Raw genomic sequence first — 15,018 nt, forward strand, 5'->3', positions numbered from 1 at the left:
ATGAAAGAGGAAGGAGGACATTAGTGCTGCCAAAAGTGAAGCCAAATCATCTGGATCGCCCCCTAATGGCTAGCTGCAATAAATATAGATATATACAGGCAGTACGAATTTGCCTACTTCATGTTAGCAGATGGAACATGGACAAAACTAAAAAGATACATGCCAAAAAAAGTTTGGAGCAGATGGTTTCTATTGCGCAGACTTCATATGATGTCACCAGTGCAAGATGGCAGCACCCACATCCAAGGATTTTGCACAGTGGGAGGCAGTAGACATGATCAGCAGCTATGATCGTGACTAGTACCAAGCTCGAGACACAGTGGTGCTTTAAACTAAATGTTAAAGCGACCATGCCAACATAGTCACAATGTATAGCACTAAAAACAAAGCACAGCTTAAAACTGATAGAAAGAGGCTGGTTTAGCAGATATTTGGACAAATTAAAAACTTGACCCAAAGTTATCAAATTTCAAACACCTGTTCAATCCAACACACAGCTCTCACCCAACAGAGTAGAGAGAAAGAGAAAAAGAAAAGAGGAAAAATACTAACATGCCATGTCGAAGGACGTGTCGTTCCCACTCGAGGCTGTTGGTGAAGCAGCGGCCACAGAACTCGCAGGGAAGACGCTTCTCTACACCGCTCGGCCCACTGCTGCTGGTGCTGCAGCTGCTGGAGGGAGATGCAAGGACCTCTGGGAAACAGAATTCGAATGATTGGTTAGTCTCATGTTTATTTCCTATCTGTACAGTACGAGATGAGAATAATTTACTTTAATCTAGCGTGAAAACAGGCCAGAGCAATGAAATAAAAAAAGGAAACTATGAGAGGATGGAGGAAGCATGGCATATGACCTATACTGTAGCCAGCCACCAGGGTGTCGTCTAGACGCTTTGGGTTCACTCTTGGTGAGCCATCATGTCGTCCATCTTTCATCAGTGACGTTGGTCCACGTTTTACTTTGTTGTTTCAGATTCTTTTTTCTCAAATAAAATATTATCACTGTGTTTACAGAAGTTTCCTGGAAATGATCCGAGTGAATGAGTGAATAATAAGTGAAATAATATCTATAGAAGATTTGTGTTCAGCCAACACAACAGTACTTCATTGATTGTCTCATGTATTTACCTTGTAGGCCAGTCCTTTCTTCCTCCACCCCCTTAATGTCCTCTTCTTCTTCCTCCTCCTCCTCTTCCTCTTTGATGTTGTCCTCCATCTCGTCATCATCCATCACTCTCTGCTCAGCCATTAAGTTTTCCATGATTTCCAATCTTTCGTCATCGTCCAGCTCGTCCTCCTCCTCCTCTGCAGCTAAGTCTCCGTCCATGACCATCTGCATCATATCTCTCTCCTCTTCCTCCTCCGCGCTGCTCCCTTGTTCCTTTATCATCTCCAGCTGGTCCAGGTTGACGCGGCCCATCAGCTCGAAGTTGCGGATAACCTGGTCAGAAACAGGAAGTCATTTATCAGTTTGGTGCAGTGTGATTTGAGCCACGTTCGTCTTTGAGAACTCGCGTTCAATTATTTTGGCAAATTTTTCTTTTCTAATGAAGCTTGTTGAAGAATTTAAAATAATTAAAATTTAAATGGTCTGTATTTATACAGTGCTTTTCCGGTCTTGTCGATAACAAATCGCTTCACAGAACAAGTCAGATTAACCCATTCACTCACACACATTCATAGAGTGCTTCTATAAGCAGGAATTCTTCTATCATATACAGTACCATTCTAACACTGTCAACACACCCTAGGGCTCAGAAGACTCTGGGATCAATCCACCGACCCTCCATGTGACCCTGTGTAACAATTACCAGAGAAACTGAAAAATCATATCCTGATTTGTTTAAAACTATGATAAATGCATAAACTAATTTATGCAGATTTTTTAAAACTGGGTAGAGACACTTTTGTTTGTTTCTCTCTGGTTGTCTGGTTCTTTATACATGAACTGTGTTTCTCCAATCAGCTTTATACCTTATTTAAATTAGATTTAATGTTAAAGCCATAGTAAATAATAAGTGAATGTTTTGGTTAGAAGCAGATTTTTCAACAGTAACTTTATATTCTGAGGCAAAGAAATGGCATTAAAAGTTTTTGGATTCTTATTTTCGTCCAAACTACCAAAAGAACCAAGTCAGCAGTCTGTTGGATGAGAGGGTCAGTCTCTTGTCACCAGTCAAAACTTTCCCGGTGAAAAAAAGTTTTGGCTTTTTGCCTTCAATAAAATATATTTTGTACCTAATTTGCAAGAATTTAAAAAGTTAAAGTCTCTCAAACAAGATGTGTAATCGTATATTTAGGTGATGAACTGAAATTATTAACACCAACATGGATGGATGTTTAAATACATATCTTGTCAATAAATCACAACAACTCTCCCCCCATGAATAATCTCTTTCTCTCTGTCTCCATCAGTTCTTTTTAAAAGCATATACTCAGACTCCCAGGGTCCACATCAGCCATTTAAGTGTCCACGATGAAACCATACATTCATCATTTTCCAATGGCAAGAAAATAAAAGGATTTTACAGCTTGGTATGCAATTCAAACTTAAAATTTGCTGAATGGCTGTAGAAGTTGTTAAATGATTGCTGTGTGTATGGATGATGAATGATTCAAGGCTTATAAATTATGGCCTGGCTACTTGAAGTTAACGGTCATGCTCAAGGCCGCTTAGAAATATCTACGGGCTGCTGCTGTTTGACCTTCATCTACCAAACATCTTTACAAAATGATGATATCAATGAGGACGGTGCTGAAAACCATATTTGAAAGTGTCAAGCTAAATATAATAAGAAGGATTTCGGGAATGCATTAGTACAAGATCCTTTTTTCCCCTTTGTCCGTCCCTTCTCCTCTTTTTATTACAATCTCTATCTATTTTGCAAAGCTCTCGCCCTCTGAAGTCTTTTCTCTCCTGGATGGGATGAGGATATACTGATGCTTGAACAATCTGATATGTATCCACCCACTCATCTTATTCTGTTGTATCACTTTACTGATATTTTGTTATCTCTCGAGGTGCAGCACAGAGGTCAATTTTGGACTTATTGGTTTGTGTGTCTTGAAGATGGACAGAAGTTTAATGTAAAAGTAAGATGGGGGAAGAGCAGAGGTGTTATGTGGGTCAAATTAAATATGGTGTAAAGTTTATATCCTTTCATTCTTGTGACTGACTTTATGGTCCATTGTAATTGGATACTTCTAATGATTTCCCTTCTAATAAAGTTTTATGACACATGCTAAAAAAACAAATACCACACACACACACACAAAATGTTAGCAGCAATAAAACCATTAACAGTGTTTTCTCTGATTAAATTGAAAGCTCTCTGATTAGGATGTTAATGTGGAGGTGGTGTTACTGGGTGTATCTTATTTACATTTCACTGATATCAAACTACTTCAAAGAAAATGATATAATGGAGGATGAGGTTTCATTTTTTTAAAGTGATCAGTTCCACACATGATTAGACAAAGACTGTTTTCAGACATGAACTCCGGTAAATTGACAATACCGTTTCTGGAGTTTCACTTATGAAGAACTCAGCAGGAGACTGTTTGGGTCTGACACGCTCACAACAACAGGAAGTAGTTATGCAAATAAACCCTACAAACATATTATATAATATATAACACGTATTTGTCTGCATTCTATGGCATCAGCTCAAAAAGTGATTATAAACACTTTTGGATCTTCTATCCATGTAGGTTTGTTGGCCACAGACGAAACTCTTTTGACTCACCTGACTATATTATTAAATGATGTCTGCGTCTTTGATTCAAGCAAAGGCTGTATATGAAGATGGACGACATGACAAAGTGTCTTGATCGCCACCTGGTGGCTGGCTGCAGTATAGATCATAAACTTCACCTCCACCATGTAAGTGGGTGGGACATTGACCACAGTAAAAAGTCAAAGTGCATGTCAAACAAATGATAGTGTTTGGTTTTAATTACTTATTTAAAACACCATGATTGGCAGCTGAGACTTCTGACTCCTGATCGGTCGAGCGCCTGCATCAACGGGACCTCGTTATAGTGACTCCACCCCCATTCCTGCACGGACATTGGCTCAAAATGTACAAGATGACGGCGTTCGTATCCAGGATATTTTGGCTTCGACATGTCGTCCATCTGTATTTACAGTCTATGTACTTAAAGTACATCTTTAAATCTACAGTTCAGCAGCTGATTACTGAGGATTTGTTTGATTTAGGGGTTTCACGTTGGATTAGCTGTATTATGTGATCGTCAACACAGGGGAAATACGGACAGATGACTGGTGCAGGCTTCATTATTACCTCACATTAAAAAAGCAAAGGTCATATAGGATTAATTGAACAGTTTGAAGCTACAGAGTGCATAAGCTGTAAACAACTGGTGTTACAGCCATTAAACACACTGATGATTAAAACCCATTCTTATCAGTAAACCGCTGACTCTGACAGTGATAAGCCCCAAAGTCTTTCATCTGTAAAATGAGGACACCGTTCGTAATGGCCACATTCCTCCTACTTCCTACTTTTACATTGGGTATAGGAATTCAAACTTAGTTCCAGAAAACTTCATGTGCATCATATCGGACTCCAGCTGACCTTATGTTCGAGGCGGAGATGCTCCTCTAGCTGACTCCGTCGACTGCTGTCATAGTAGCAGAGCTGGCACTGGTAAGGCTTGATCTCAGCGTGCTTCTGTAGGTGCAGCTGCAAGGCCTGGTCACTGGAGCATGTGAAGGTGCATTTGTGGCAGCGGAACACAAGGCCCTGGAGATGGCGCGACAGCTTGGAGCGGCTGACCTCCAGTGGAGCCACGCGCTCCTCTGGTGGAGGAAGAGGAGAAGATGCGTTGTGGATTATTAGTTCAGAGGAAATGGAAAGAGGGGAATAATGGCGGAGCGAAGAACAGTAATGACATAATAGAAAAAAAGAGATGTTGGGACACAGGAGAGAAGTCAAATATCATTTGTCACATACGCAGAAAAAGTGATCCCAGTGGCTGTGGCTTTTGTCATTTTATCAATTTCAACCGCAAAACTTCTAAGGTAAGAAGACAGTGTCACAAAAAACGACCCAAGCTAACAATAATGTTTTCTTCAACTTATCAGAGCTCAGTTTCTGAGAATCGTCTCATCTGACTCCTTTAATAGAAATTCTAAAATGTCCAACCATTTCCTTCATTGATACGTGTGACTCGTACCTCTGTGCAGGACGATGTGGTCGATCATATTGCTCGTGTGTTTGGTGTGGTAGAGGCAGAGAGGGCAGCGCAGGTCTTTGGGGATGTCTTCAGGTGCGTTGTTGTTGTGTCCAGCCTCTACGTGCATGGTGAAGTTATTCCTGAGATAGAAAGACGGAGGGGTCTGGTGTTTTGACATGTGCGAATATTCTTGGAAAAGATTGTGCATAGTTTGTAAGCTTTATTTATCAGCGTCTGTATTTTCATAAATACTGTTTTCCTTGTTTCCCTCCTTCCTTACTTGTTGCAGGTGAAGAACGAACAGTCTTTGCACTTGAAGAGCTTCTTGCCGCCGTGACGGTCCCTGTAGTGCCGGCGAAGGCTCTGCATGTATCCGGAGCTGAACTCGCAGAACTCACAAGTGAGGATGCCGTCTGGTCGATTGTCTGCCACTGTTGATCCACCAGGTGTTGAGCCAGAGGACATGTGACTGCGGGAGGCCAGCTGGTAATGACTCAGCTGCTGACGAACATCAGCCGGCTCCAGGTAGGATGGATCTGAGAGAGGGACGGAGAGATAAAGTGTTGTTTATTATACTGTAACATACATGTGGACTCTGTTGTGACCTAAAAAGAGGCCTGAGGTATGCGGCATTCTCATTTTATGTATCGATTCAGTTTATGAGAGATTATTTCCTGAAAAAATAAAATGCACATTCTTAATACTTAAAATATATATAAATAAAACGCTATCAGCAGACAGCAGCGGATCTTTTTATTTCCAGAGGAGACTTGATTTTCCAGACGAGTTGCATTCACACCCAGTGTCTCCTCCCCACCTCCCAGACACTGAAGTGTAAATGTGACTGTCATCATTCGCCCCCACCTTTTCCCTTCTCCTCCTCCTCCTCCTCCTCTCATGTGTCTATAATATCAGCGCACCAGCTCATCTTCTCGTCCTACTTTGAGCCTCCAACACATCAATAAATAAAGCACAGTGACACTAATAGAAGTGTGTCATGTGAAAAATGCCTCATTCAGCACTCACAGGATGAGGAAACATTGAGGGGGGAAAAATATATTTTTTAACTTTTACTTGCTTGAGATTTTAATTTGTCACTTTTGCAGTGGAAGCAGAGGAAGTCATAGGAATCCAACAATGGAACAGTTGACTCATGGTTTTAATATCCCCTTCATTGAGGAACTGAAATGGCAGCCAGAAAGCAAATTTTGTAGTTTTATAATGATGTGTCTGCTTGAATTAAGTAATGTTTATTTTCCAAATTTCATGAGGAATTGAAGACAGAGGAGGAGGAGAATCAAATCGAAGCAGTATTAAAATTAGGAAGTGATTTTAAAGAACTAGGGGTTGTCATCTGTCATCTGTCAGTGGCCAGACGCAATATATTTTCTGTTTGTCCCCTAATCAGTGTCCTTCTTGTAAACACAAAATCGCAAGAACTCCTTTGAGGGAATTTCTTCAAATTTGGTATAAACATTCAGTCGAACTAAAGGATGAATTGATTAAAACATCAAGGGCAATGTGTTCCTCACAAAACACATTTCTTTGCCTTGTGAACACAATATCTCTCGAACACCACCAGGGATTCCTTTCTAATTTGGTAGCTGGACTCAAAGATGAACGGTTAGAATTTAGTGGTCGAAGGTCAAGGTCACGGTGACCTCACATAAACCTTTATTGCCTCGTGGTCATGTTATTTCAAGAATGCTTTGAAAAATCTTTCTTAATTTGGCATCAACAGTTACTTAGACTCACGGAGTCGTCAAAGGTGTAAGGAGAAGAGGCCAAACATGTTTTTGGCCTCTTGAAAAATGAAATCTCAAGTCTACCTTGAGAAAATGTCTTCAAACTTTGTCCACTTGTCACTTTGACTCAAAGATTAAGTGATTACATTTCAGAGGCCAAAGGTCAACGGTCACATTGGCCTCATATAAGACTGGAAAACTTTGGTTGGTACAGGCTAACAACCACGTGGCGGTAATTCTAGTTATTATTTTAATAGTTTGGGGGAGAATCGGTAAATGATAAAACCAACTGCAGTGACTATATTCAAACCAGCTTCAAGAAGTTAAAGTTAAATCCCTAGTGATGAGAAGCAATTTAAATGCTAATCCTCACTAAACACATTCCACTGCAAACATCTGAATTTCAGACATTCAACTGAAGGTAGCGACTGTGGCGTGGTGGAGAGACATTCACTATGTCAGCTCTGCTCTCTCTCAATGCTTCATTTGTCTTTGGTGAGGCACAGCTGACAGTGGTGGTTGGTGCATTGAGGAATGTTGCCCTGCTCCAGCTCCAGGGAAGATTCCACAGCTCCAGCAGCAAGGTAACAGCTGCTGCCAAGAACAGTCTGGGAGCTAAAGCAGCGGCTGCACACACACTGAAACATGGCATCACATCACATCGCTGTAGCTGCTACACCAACCTACAGTGAAGCTGCCTCCTTAACTCAACATAGTCTGTGAAGAAACACCTCATAATCAACATTAAAGGCTTAGGCAGCAGAATCTGAGACTGCTAAATTCTCACACTCAGTAATTTATTCAATCTGTGAACTGTCTTTCAGAGGCTGTGAATAAGACATTATAATATAACTATATGTGTGTTATATTAATAGCATAAAATGTGTATATATATGTATATAAAATATATATATATATATATGTGCACAAATGCACAACTTTCATTATTTGCTGGGGTTCCACATTCTGATATTTATCTGAAATGACAAAAATCATAGAAAAGTAAATATTGGTGGATGCTGTTGCTCCCATTTTATCTTTCTCGTTGTCTTACTTTGATTTGGGGGAGAGTCATGCCCTGCTACTGCGGTTTCCATAAATGTAAACTAATTTATGGATTTAATTTGTGATGGACCTCAGATCATTGCACTGAATCGCAGACTGTGTGCATCATGTCTGTGTGATGTGGCTTTGAGAACAAGTAGGTCAAGTAGGTTTTAAAGTAACTTCATTTCACCTCACAGTTTACTTTTCCTACACTGGATTCTGCTGCAATACTCGAATTAGATTTCAAAGAATTTGGCCTGATGAGTCTATCATATGACATTACATCTAAAATATATTACACATGATCTCATACCATCTGAGGCCAGTGGAGTCTGCTCTGTGGAACTGGCCAGCCGGGAGGCCCTCAGGGTGGGATGAGCAGCCTGGGTAGCAGCCCTCAGTTTGGGGAGGGTCAGGGCCTCGCCGTGGTCTGTCAGAGAGTGCTCCTTCAGATGACTGATGGTCATGGAGGAGAAGGGGCACGACAGGCATTTGTATGTGTGCTGCTCGCCTGGAAGATCAACAAGAGTCGCAAGTCAACGAAAAGATTAAAGGATTAAAGAAATCTATAAAGCGTTGATACTGAGGACTATACATGATAATAATAAACACAAAAGTTTCCTGTCATTTTAGCTGAGGACCGAGTTCACATAAAGTCTGAATGTGTGTGATTTTAAATATTTTCTGAGTGATTCCTATGTTTTCTTTATGAAAACCGTACAACAAAGAAATGTAATTGAAGCTTGACATTTTGCAGTTTAACCATAAACTTCATGATAAATAATTATAAATAATATCTGCAAATATAAACACTAATGTTTGTGAAAGGCTCATATCAGATAATATTATCAGCCAACCTATATTAGTTGATTTTGTATTTTCCAACAAAACTCAACAGCACAGAATGTTTTTTTTAGTTTAAGTTTGTAAGGCTCTGAATCTAGGTTGCTGTTGTTGAGAGATCTGACACAAAGACTTAAATTAAGTTTCGTGCAGGTTGGTGAGGACACAGGACATTATCATTATTATTATTATTATGCTGCTTCACTGTATGACTGTGCTCCAACTGTTTTGCCTCATATGTTTGTGTATGTCTTTGCTAGACATTTGAATTTTACAGCATCCTGCCTGATGTTTCTGCGGAATGTTCGCTCACCACATCTGATTGTAACATGTTATTGTCCAGAAGTGGTTTTAATAAGCTTCTCATTTGTTGTCTAGTGAAAACAAACTGTTTGGCAGCTGCTGGACGTGGACAATTCTGAGGAAAATTGTTCTTTAGTTTAGCTGGAACTACGAGCAACTCCAATTTTCCAATGTTATTGCAGCTAAAAATTGGTATGTGTCAATTTTCCATAGCAGCTGTAAAACTCTACCGCTGCTTCTTGTTCTTTCACGTGCAGACAGTTGAGAGCACTCAAACGGCGATAGAAATTGGTCTTTCTAGTTTGCCTTGTTCCTTTTGCTTGTGTATTGATCACTCAGGTGCAGCTTTATCTTTTTTGCATTTCTTGAATGTCTTTGGATCAATGTTGCCGTCTGGCTTGCTCTAAAAGAAGAACCACCTGTGACTGAAGACACCTGCATGGCGCATGCTGACGTTTTCTCCTCATATTCCCAGACAAACAACATTAGCAATAGACTCATCTGTGGCCTGTTTGTGCAAAATGTTTTGAATCTGAATTTGATTCCTTTGGGTGCACTTAATTAGGTGTCTAATGTACTCAGTGAATGCAGTGAAGCTGCTCCTCAAGCTAATCCACTGGTTGTATTGTGCTGGAGAAGCTAAATCAAGCACAGCGTTGTTATGTGGAAGTTGATGAACTGGAGGCTGCTATTCTTGCCCTGGAATACTTTGTTAGTCGTGGACACAGCTGTAAGGTGTGATTTAACATATGTATATGTGTGTGTGTGTGTGTGTGTGTGTTTACCTGTGTGTGTCTTATGCAGGTGGCTTTTCAATCGACTCACGTAGGCAGATTTAAAGGGGCAGAGTTTGCACTTGAAGGGCTTGTGGTGCCCGTGGTGAGACTGCACATGTCTGTCCAGACTGAAAAAAGAGGAGGATACGAGATAAGAGGATGAAACCAAAAGAAAATAAATGAAATGAGGACAAAGGGATAACAGACAGAGACAAAGTGATAAGAATAGGGTACAGGAGGGAAGGAGGGAGCTCTACTCCACAGCATCCACTTTGATGATTTTCAACAGCATTTGTTTTCTACAGATACTGAAGCTCTTCATTCTGTTTGGCTCACAAACAACAGCTGCACATTTCCAATGACGACTGAACAAGGGAGCCATGGGGTGAACTCATCTACCCAGCAATCCCCTGGTGGGAATGAGTGTGCAAGTGCCTGTGGGGACGGTGGCTGTGTTTTTTTAATGCTGGGCCTCCTAGGTGGCATGGGAATGCAGCTCCTTTCTGGGTCAGGGCAGTACAGTACAGAGGGATTACACCTGGGAGCGCAAAGGTGATGAGGACTCTTCTTTTTTATTGCTCTGAGTCTGTGAGATGGATAAAACAAATCATGCTTCCAAAATGTCTTCTAATGTTTGTCTTGCTCTCCTCGGAGGCAGGAAATCTTCAAGGAGATTAGAGAAGCGAATGCAACGGGGTAAACAGAACAAGGTGTAAAACTGCAGAATGATTCCAACATCCAGTCGAGCTGAAGAAAAGATTGCATAAGGTACACAATGGTATTAGTATATAGTACTTATACCTATGCACATATTGTAAGAGCGTTGGTATATAGATCCATCACTATAGAAAAATGTAGTTTATGTATGGCTTTGTGGTACCAATACATTACATTAGAAATCTGGATATAAATCAGACACATCATCAGCTTCAAATGTACAATAATAAAAGAGTTTGTTTACACTGTTACGCAGCGTGGGATCATGGGAGTTGTTGTTTTTTACCACCATTGCTTCGGTGCAAATCATGTTCAGGGATGAGGTGATTCCAACACTGTTTGTTAAATGATTTTCATCAGTGGGTCATTTTTAATTATCTGAGGGAGCAGCCACAGTCCGCTGAGCAGCAGCAGCAGCAGCGGAGAGCTTCTTGTCCAATGAGCAAAAATAATTTTTTTGTAAAAGCAAGAAAAAAGTGTTTGGTTGTCACCAAATCAACCAGGAAAAGAAATCAGAAAGTCAGAACAGATGAATATTCAGTAGAGCATCAAACATATTATTGTGAAATTATTTACTAAATTATAAACAATGGAGATTTACTACTCCTCTCTACTTACTTGTGCCTGAAGGGGGAGACGAACTGGCAGTACTGGCAGCTGTATTTGTCCTCTCTGCTGAACAGTGCCATGGCTGAGTGGCTCCTCTCATGGGACCTCAGTCCCTGCATGGACATGAAGACTCGGTCGCACTGAGCACACGGGTGACCCCCCGCTGTCAACCGCTGTTTCAGTTGGTCCTCAGTCACCACGGCAGCGAGGGCCGCAGCGCTTCCTTCAACAGCATCTGTTTCCGGATCAACTGTCTCCGTGGAAATCAAAGGTGGGCTCATCGTTGCAGCCTCGGGTCTCTCGAGGTCATCGGCTTCAGCTGCTTCATCTGCCTCCAGGTCTCCGTTAGTTAGGCTCTCTGTGGGCAGGGTCAGAGGGACCTCAGCGACCTCCTGCTGCAAAACAAAAAGCACAAGTCTCAGTAAGTTTTTCTTTTTCCACAATAACACAAAGAGAAAGATTGTAAGGAGTAAATATGTTATCTGGATAGTAGTACAAAGATGACAAAAATTTCTGTACACTTAATATTACTTTAAGTCTGACACTTTTCATTAGCTCATATGCATCATATTAACAGTGCACAAGCAACATTTAACCTGCAGTATGGTTTTATCTGTACTGTATTGGAAAAGTACTTTTGAGTTAAATATTAGTTAAGCCTCTCTTTTAACAGGACCATTAAATGAAAGACATTTGTCTGAGATACTTGGATGAAGTGTTTCTCGTCCATGAGCAAATAATGAGCGATTCCAGTCCAGAATAGATTAAATAATATAGTTAGCCAACATGACAGTAATTGGCCAGTATTTGCAGATGCACCTCACTTTGATGATAATGATTTGATTGTATTATACAAATGGATGTGGACGAGAAGATTGAAGCTCAACTCTGAATCTGACCAGGAACATTGTACATTATATCTAAATCTACTCTCAGTCACCCAGGTCACGGTATCGAAAAGCCTATTAAAAACAGTCGGTCAGGTTTACCTTCGTTTACCCATGTATATCCGCATATTTTGGTGTGAAAGAGGAATTAACTGAAAGGTGGGTTTATGACTTAAAGGTTTCACACCATGGCTCACCAAAATGACCTGCATGCTTAACATAGCTGTCAAAATAGGGAAGGTCCCACAGAGGTTAAATACCTGAAACCAGTCAGTTGGAACTGAAGAAGCCTCTTGGATGAGAAGTGAAACACAAGCAGAAGCAAAAACTATTCTAGTTGCCCACACATAAATCCCTCAAGCCATCTAACTCTTAATAATATTAATAATAATAATACACCTGTATACCGAACCACAAGCATTTATTCTGAGTGACTAATACAAATTATTTAGCTGCTACACAACAAAAAAAGCTACAGAGCAGAACACAATACCTTAATATCTTAAGATTTGCCAACAGCGAGACAAGCCGACTGCTAAACAAAACTCCACCATCACTTCCTGTGTCCATCATGTGCTGGAGTTCAGAGGAGCTCCTGCAGTCGTCCCGAGCAGACAGACGGATCACCCGTGACTTTTTTATTGCCCCGAGGAAGATCATTCTTTCTGCAGAGGGACCTGACCCTGCACTTTGCGTAAGCCATAAATAAGATGTGGCATCCACAGACCAAACCTTGCCATCCAGTCTGCCCTGCACCGTGAGCCTGTTCTTTAAAGAGCTCCATCAGAAGGCTTTGCAGAATTCAAACTGTGCTTGTGACGCTATAAAAAGCAACGTTTATTTTAATTCCTCAAATGTGTAGAACATATGATATATATTTATCTGGTGGACATGTTGTATGTGGTCATTATGTCATAAGCCATAACTGCTCACAGGTAACACACACCCTCACAGGGTTACCACCTTTAGCTGCACACCGTAACATTTTATTCAGAAAACCTTAAGTTGACTTTTATTGGCAGATCTCAGTTGCCACAATGAGTTAAGTAAGTCTTCACTCTCAGGGGCCCCAAACATCTCATCTTAAATACATAAAAAAACAGAGTGTCTGACGGAAGGAGCAGGCCTCCTCTGGGGTGAGGCGTTGGATCCTTTGGCTTGTTCCCCTCACTGGCAGCCTCAGCGGAATACTAATGTTCGAATGGTTACCCGCCGCTGCCCTAAAAGTTATGGCTCACCACCCCCTCTGATACTCCGCTGCAATGGGACAGCGTTGCTTGTTTTCTCTGGGGGGAAGCTGACAGACTGTCTACCCAGAAGCCTCTGTCAGTAATAAACAAAATGGGAAACAGAGCCCGAGCTCAGTAAAACACGTCGCTGCAAAGTCTTTCAGAGTGTAAGTGTTAAAACAGGAGTGAATAATAGATACTACACATTTGTTTGATCCTCAAAGAAGCTGCTACATGATTAGGAAAATAATTGCTTCTACATTTTTAGGAAACATGCTTGTTTGCTTTGTTTGTCTGTACGCTAAATGCAGAGGCGCATCTAGGATTTCTCTAAATAAGGGGCCAATCATATGTCCGACATCCGTGCACACTTCTTGATGCAGTAGGTTGCACATTGAGTCATTCCTTGTTTATTGTTTACTGAGTTTTTTTACATGCTGTCTCTGACCGCCTCGTATCTTTCTTATCTATGCACCTTGTGATTAGCTTGAAATACATTCTCAGGGAGACATGGCAACCTTCAATGGGGTAGCCCCCAACATCTAGAACTCCCCCTCAGCAGATATATGTAATGCCCTCATTTCTGGACACTTGACCACTTGTTTCTTTATCCTCAACTAGTATTTCCGTTTTTATTTTCAATCCTGGTTATTATTATTGTTCGGGTTATTTTAATATTATTTTTACTTCTATCCTTGTTTCCTAACCCTGTGAAGCGGTCTTGGGTCCCATGAAAGGTGCGACTTAAATGAAAGTCGTTATTATTATTAACTCTTACATGCAAGTATACATACTTTTATTCATTAAAAATCTTACACATTAAAAATATTTTTAAAAATTGTCTTTAATGGTCCATGAATAAAGAATGTTAAGTTGTATCTATTTTAATAGCTGTTTCCATTAATTCATTTAGTTTAGTTTTATATAAATGACAATTTAACAGTTTTCACAATCACATGAGGCTACTTTACAGTCACAACTTACAAAATGCTAAGACTACATCCAACTCCATTTACCTTGACATGTCCTTCTTTGACCTCTCCATACTGGACGTGCTTCCTAAGGTGGTTGCAGATGGCTCGGAGGGTGGAGTGCACTTCAACGCAGAAGTTACACCTGAATCCTACGGGGGCTTTATTTACTGGAATCTCCTGTTCAAAAAAATACAAAACATAATCAGTTAAAATCACAGATACTATTTTATTTTTGTTTGACATCTTTTTAAATTGTATTCAAAGGTGATTTGTGTTTAACCTTTTAATGAAACTGTGAGACAACACGACTATCTCTCCTTGACTCCATGATATTATAAACTTCCACTATTCCAAAATATTAAATATCTTCAATAGCATTTTTAATAAACTAATTATGAAAGTAATTATCACACCTCATTATTATGCACTTTTACAAACTCCTTGACTGAAGAGGCAAATTAATGATTTTTCACTTTGGTAGAAGTGAAACGTTTTAGGTACGCATGCAATTATGTGTGTTTACAATTTCAAGTTGAGATAATTCAACACCATTCTATAAGAGATGTATTATATCTCTATGAGCTGATTCAGATTTTTAAACATGGGCATGATTGACTTCAAGGGGAAAAGGAACACATGCAATATAACAGATTTTAGGAGTTTGTGACAACTTCATCAGATAATACAGT

The 15,018-nt window shown here is 40.3% G+C and overlaps 1 protein-coding gene across 3 annotated transcripts in view; it reads right to left on the reverse strand.

Moving 5' to 3' along the window:
• The window catches only part of znf462 (zinc finger protein 462), a 44,596-nt gene that overhangs the window by 4,238 nt on the left and 25,340 nt on the right, over nt 1-15,018 (reverse strand). For 2 of the 3 annotated variants that reach the window (XM_020082038.2, XM_069513226.1), the window contains exons 4-12: nt 14,372-14,506; nt 11,249-11,634; nt 9,923-10,041; nt 8,305-8,502; nt 5,480-5,735; nt 5,200-5,339; nt 4,599-4,822; nt 1,129-1,441; nt 553-694 (exon numbers count right to left, since the gene is read on the reverse strand). In XM_020082038.2, coding sequence (XP_019937597.2) covers nt 553-694; nt 1,129-1,441; nt 4,599-4,822; nt 5,200-5,339; nt 5,480-5,735; nt 8,305-8,502; nt 9,923-10,041; nt 11,249-11,634; nt 14,372-14,506 — 1,913 coding nt within the window. The remainder of the gene's footprint in view (nt 1-552; nt 695-1,128; nt 1,442-4,598; nt 4,823-5,199; nt 5,340-5,479; nt 5,736-8,304; nt 8,503-9,922; nt 10,042-11,248; nt 11,635-14,371; nt 14,507-15,018) is intronic. The other variant, XM_069513227.1, reaches the window with a different exon arrangement.

The sequence above is a fragment of the Paralichthys olivaceus genome, chromosome 18 (genome assembly GCF_024713975.1).
Source record: "Paralichthys olivaceus isolate ysfri-2021 chromosome 18, ASM2471397v2, whole genome shotgun sequence".
Classification (NCBI taxonomy): Eukaryota; Metazoa; Chordata; class Actinopteri; order Pleuronectiformes; family Paralichthyidae; genus Paralichthys; species Paralichthys olivaceus.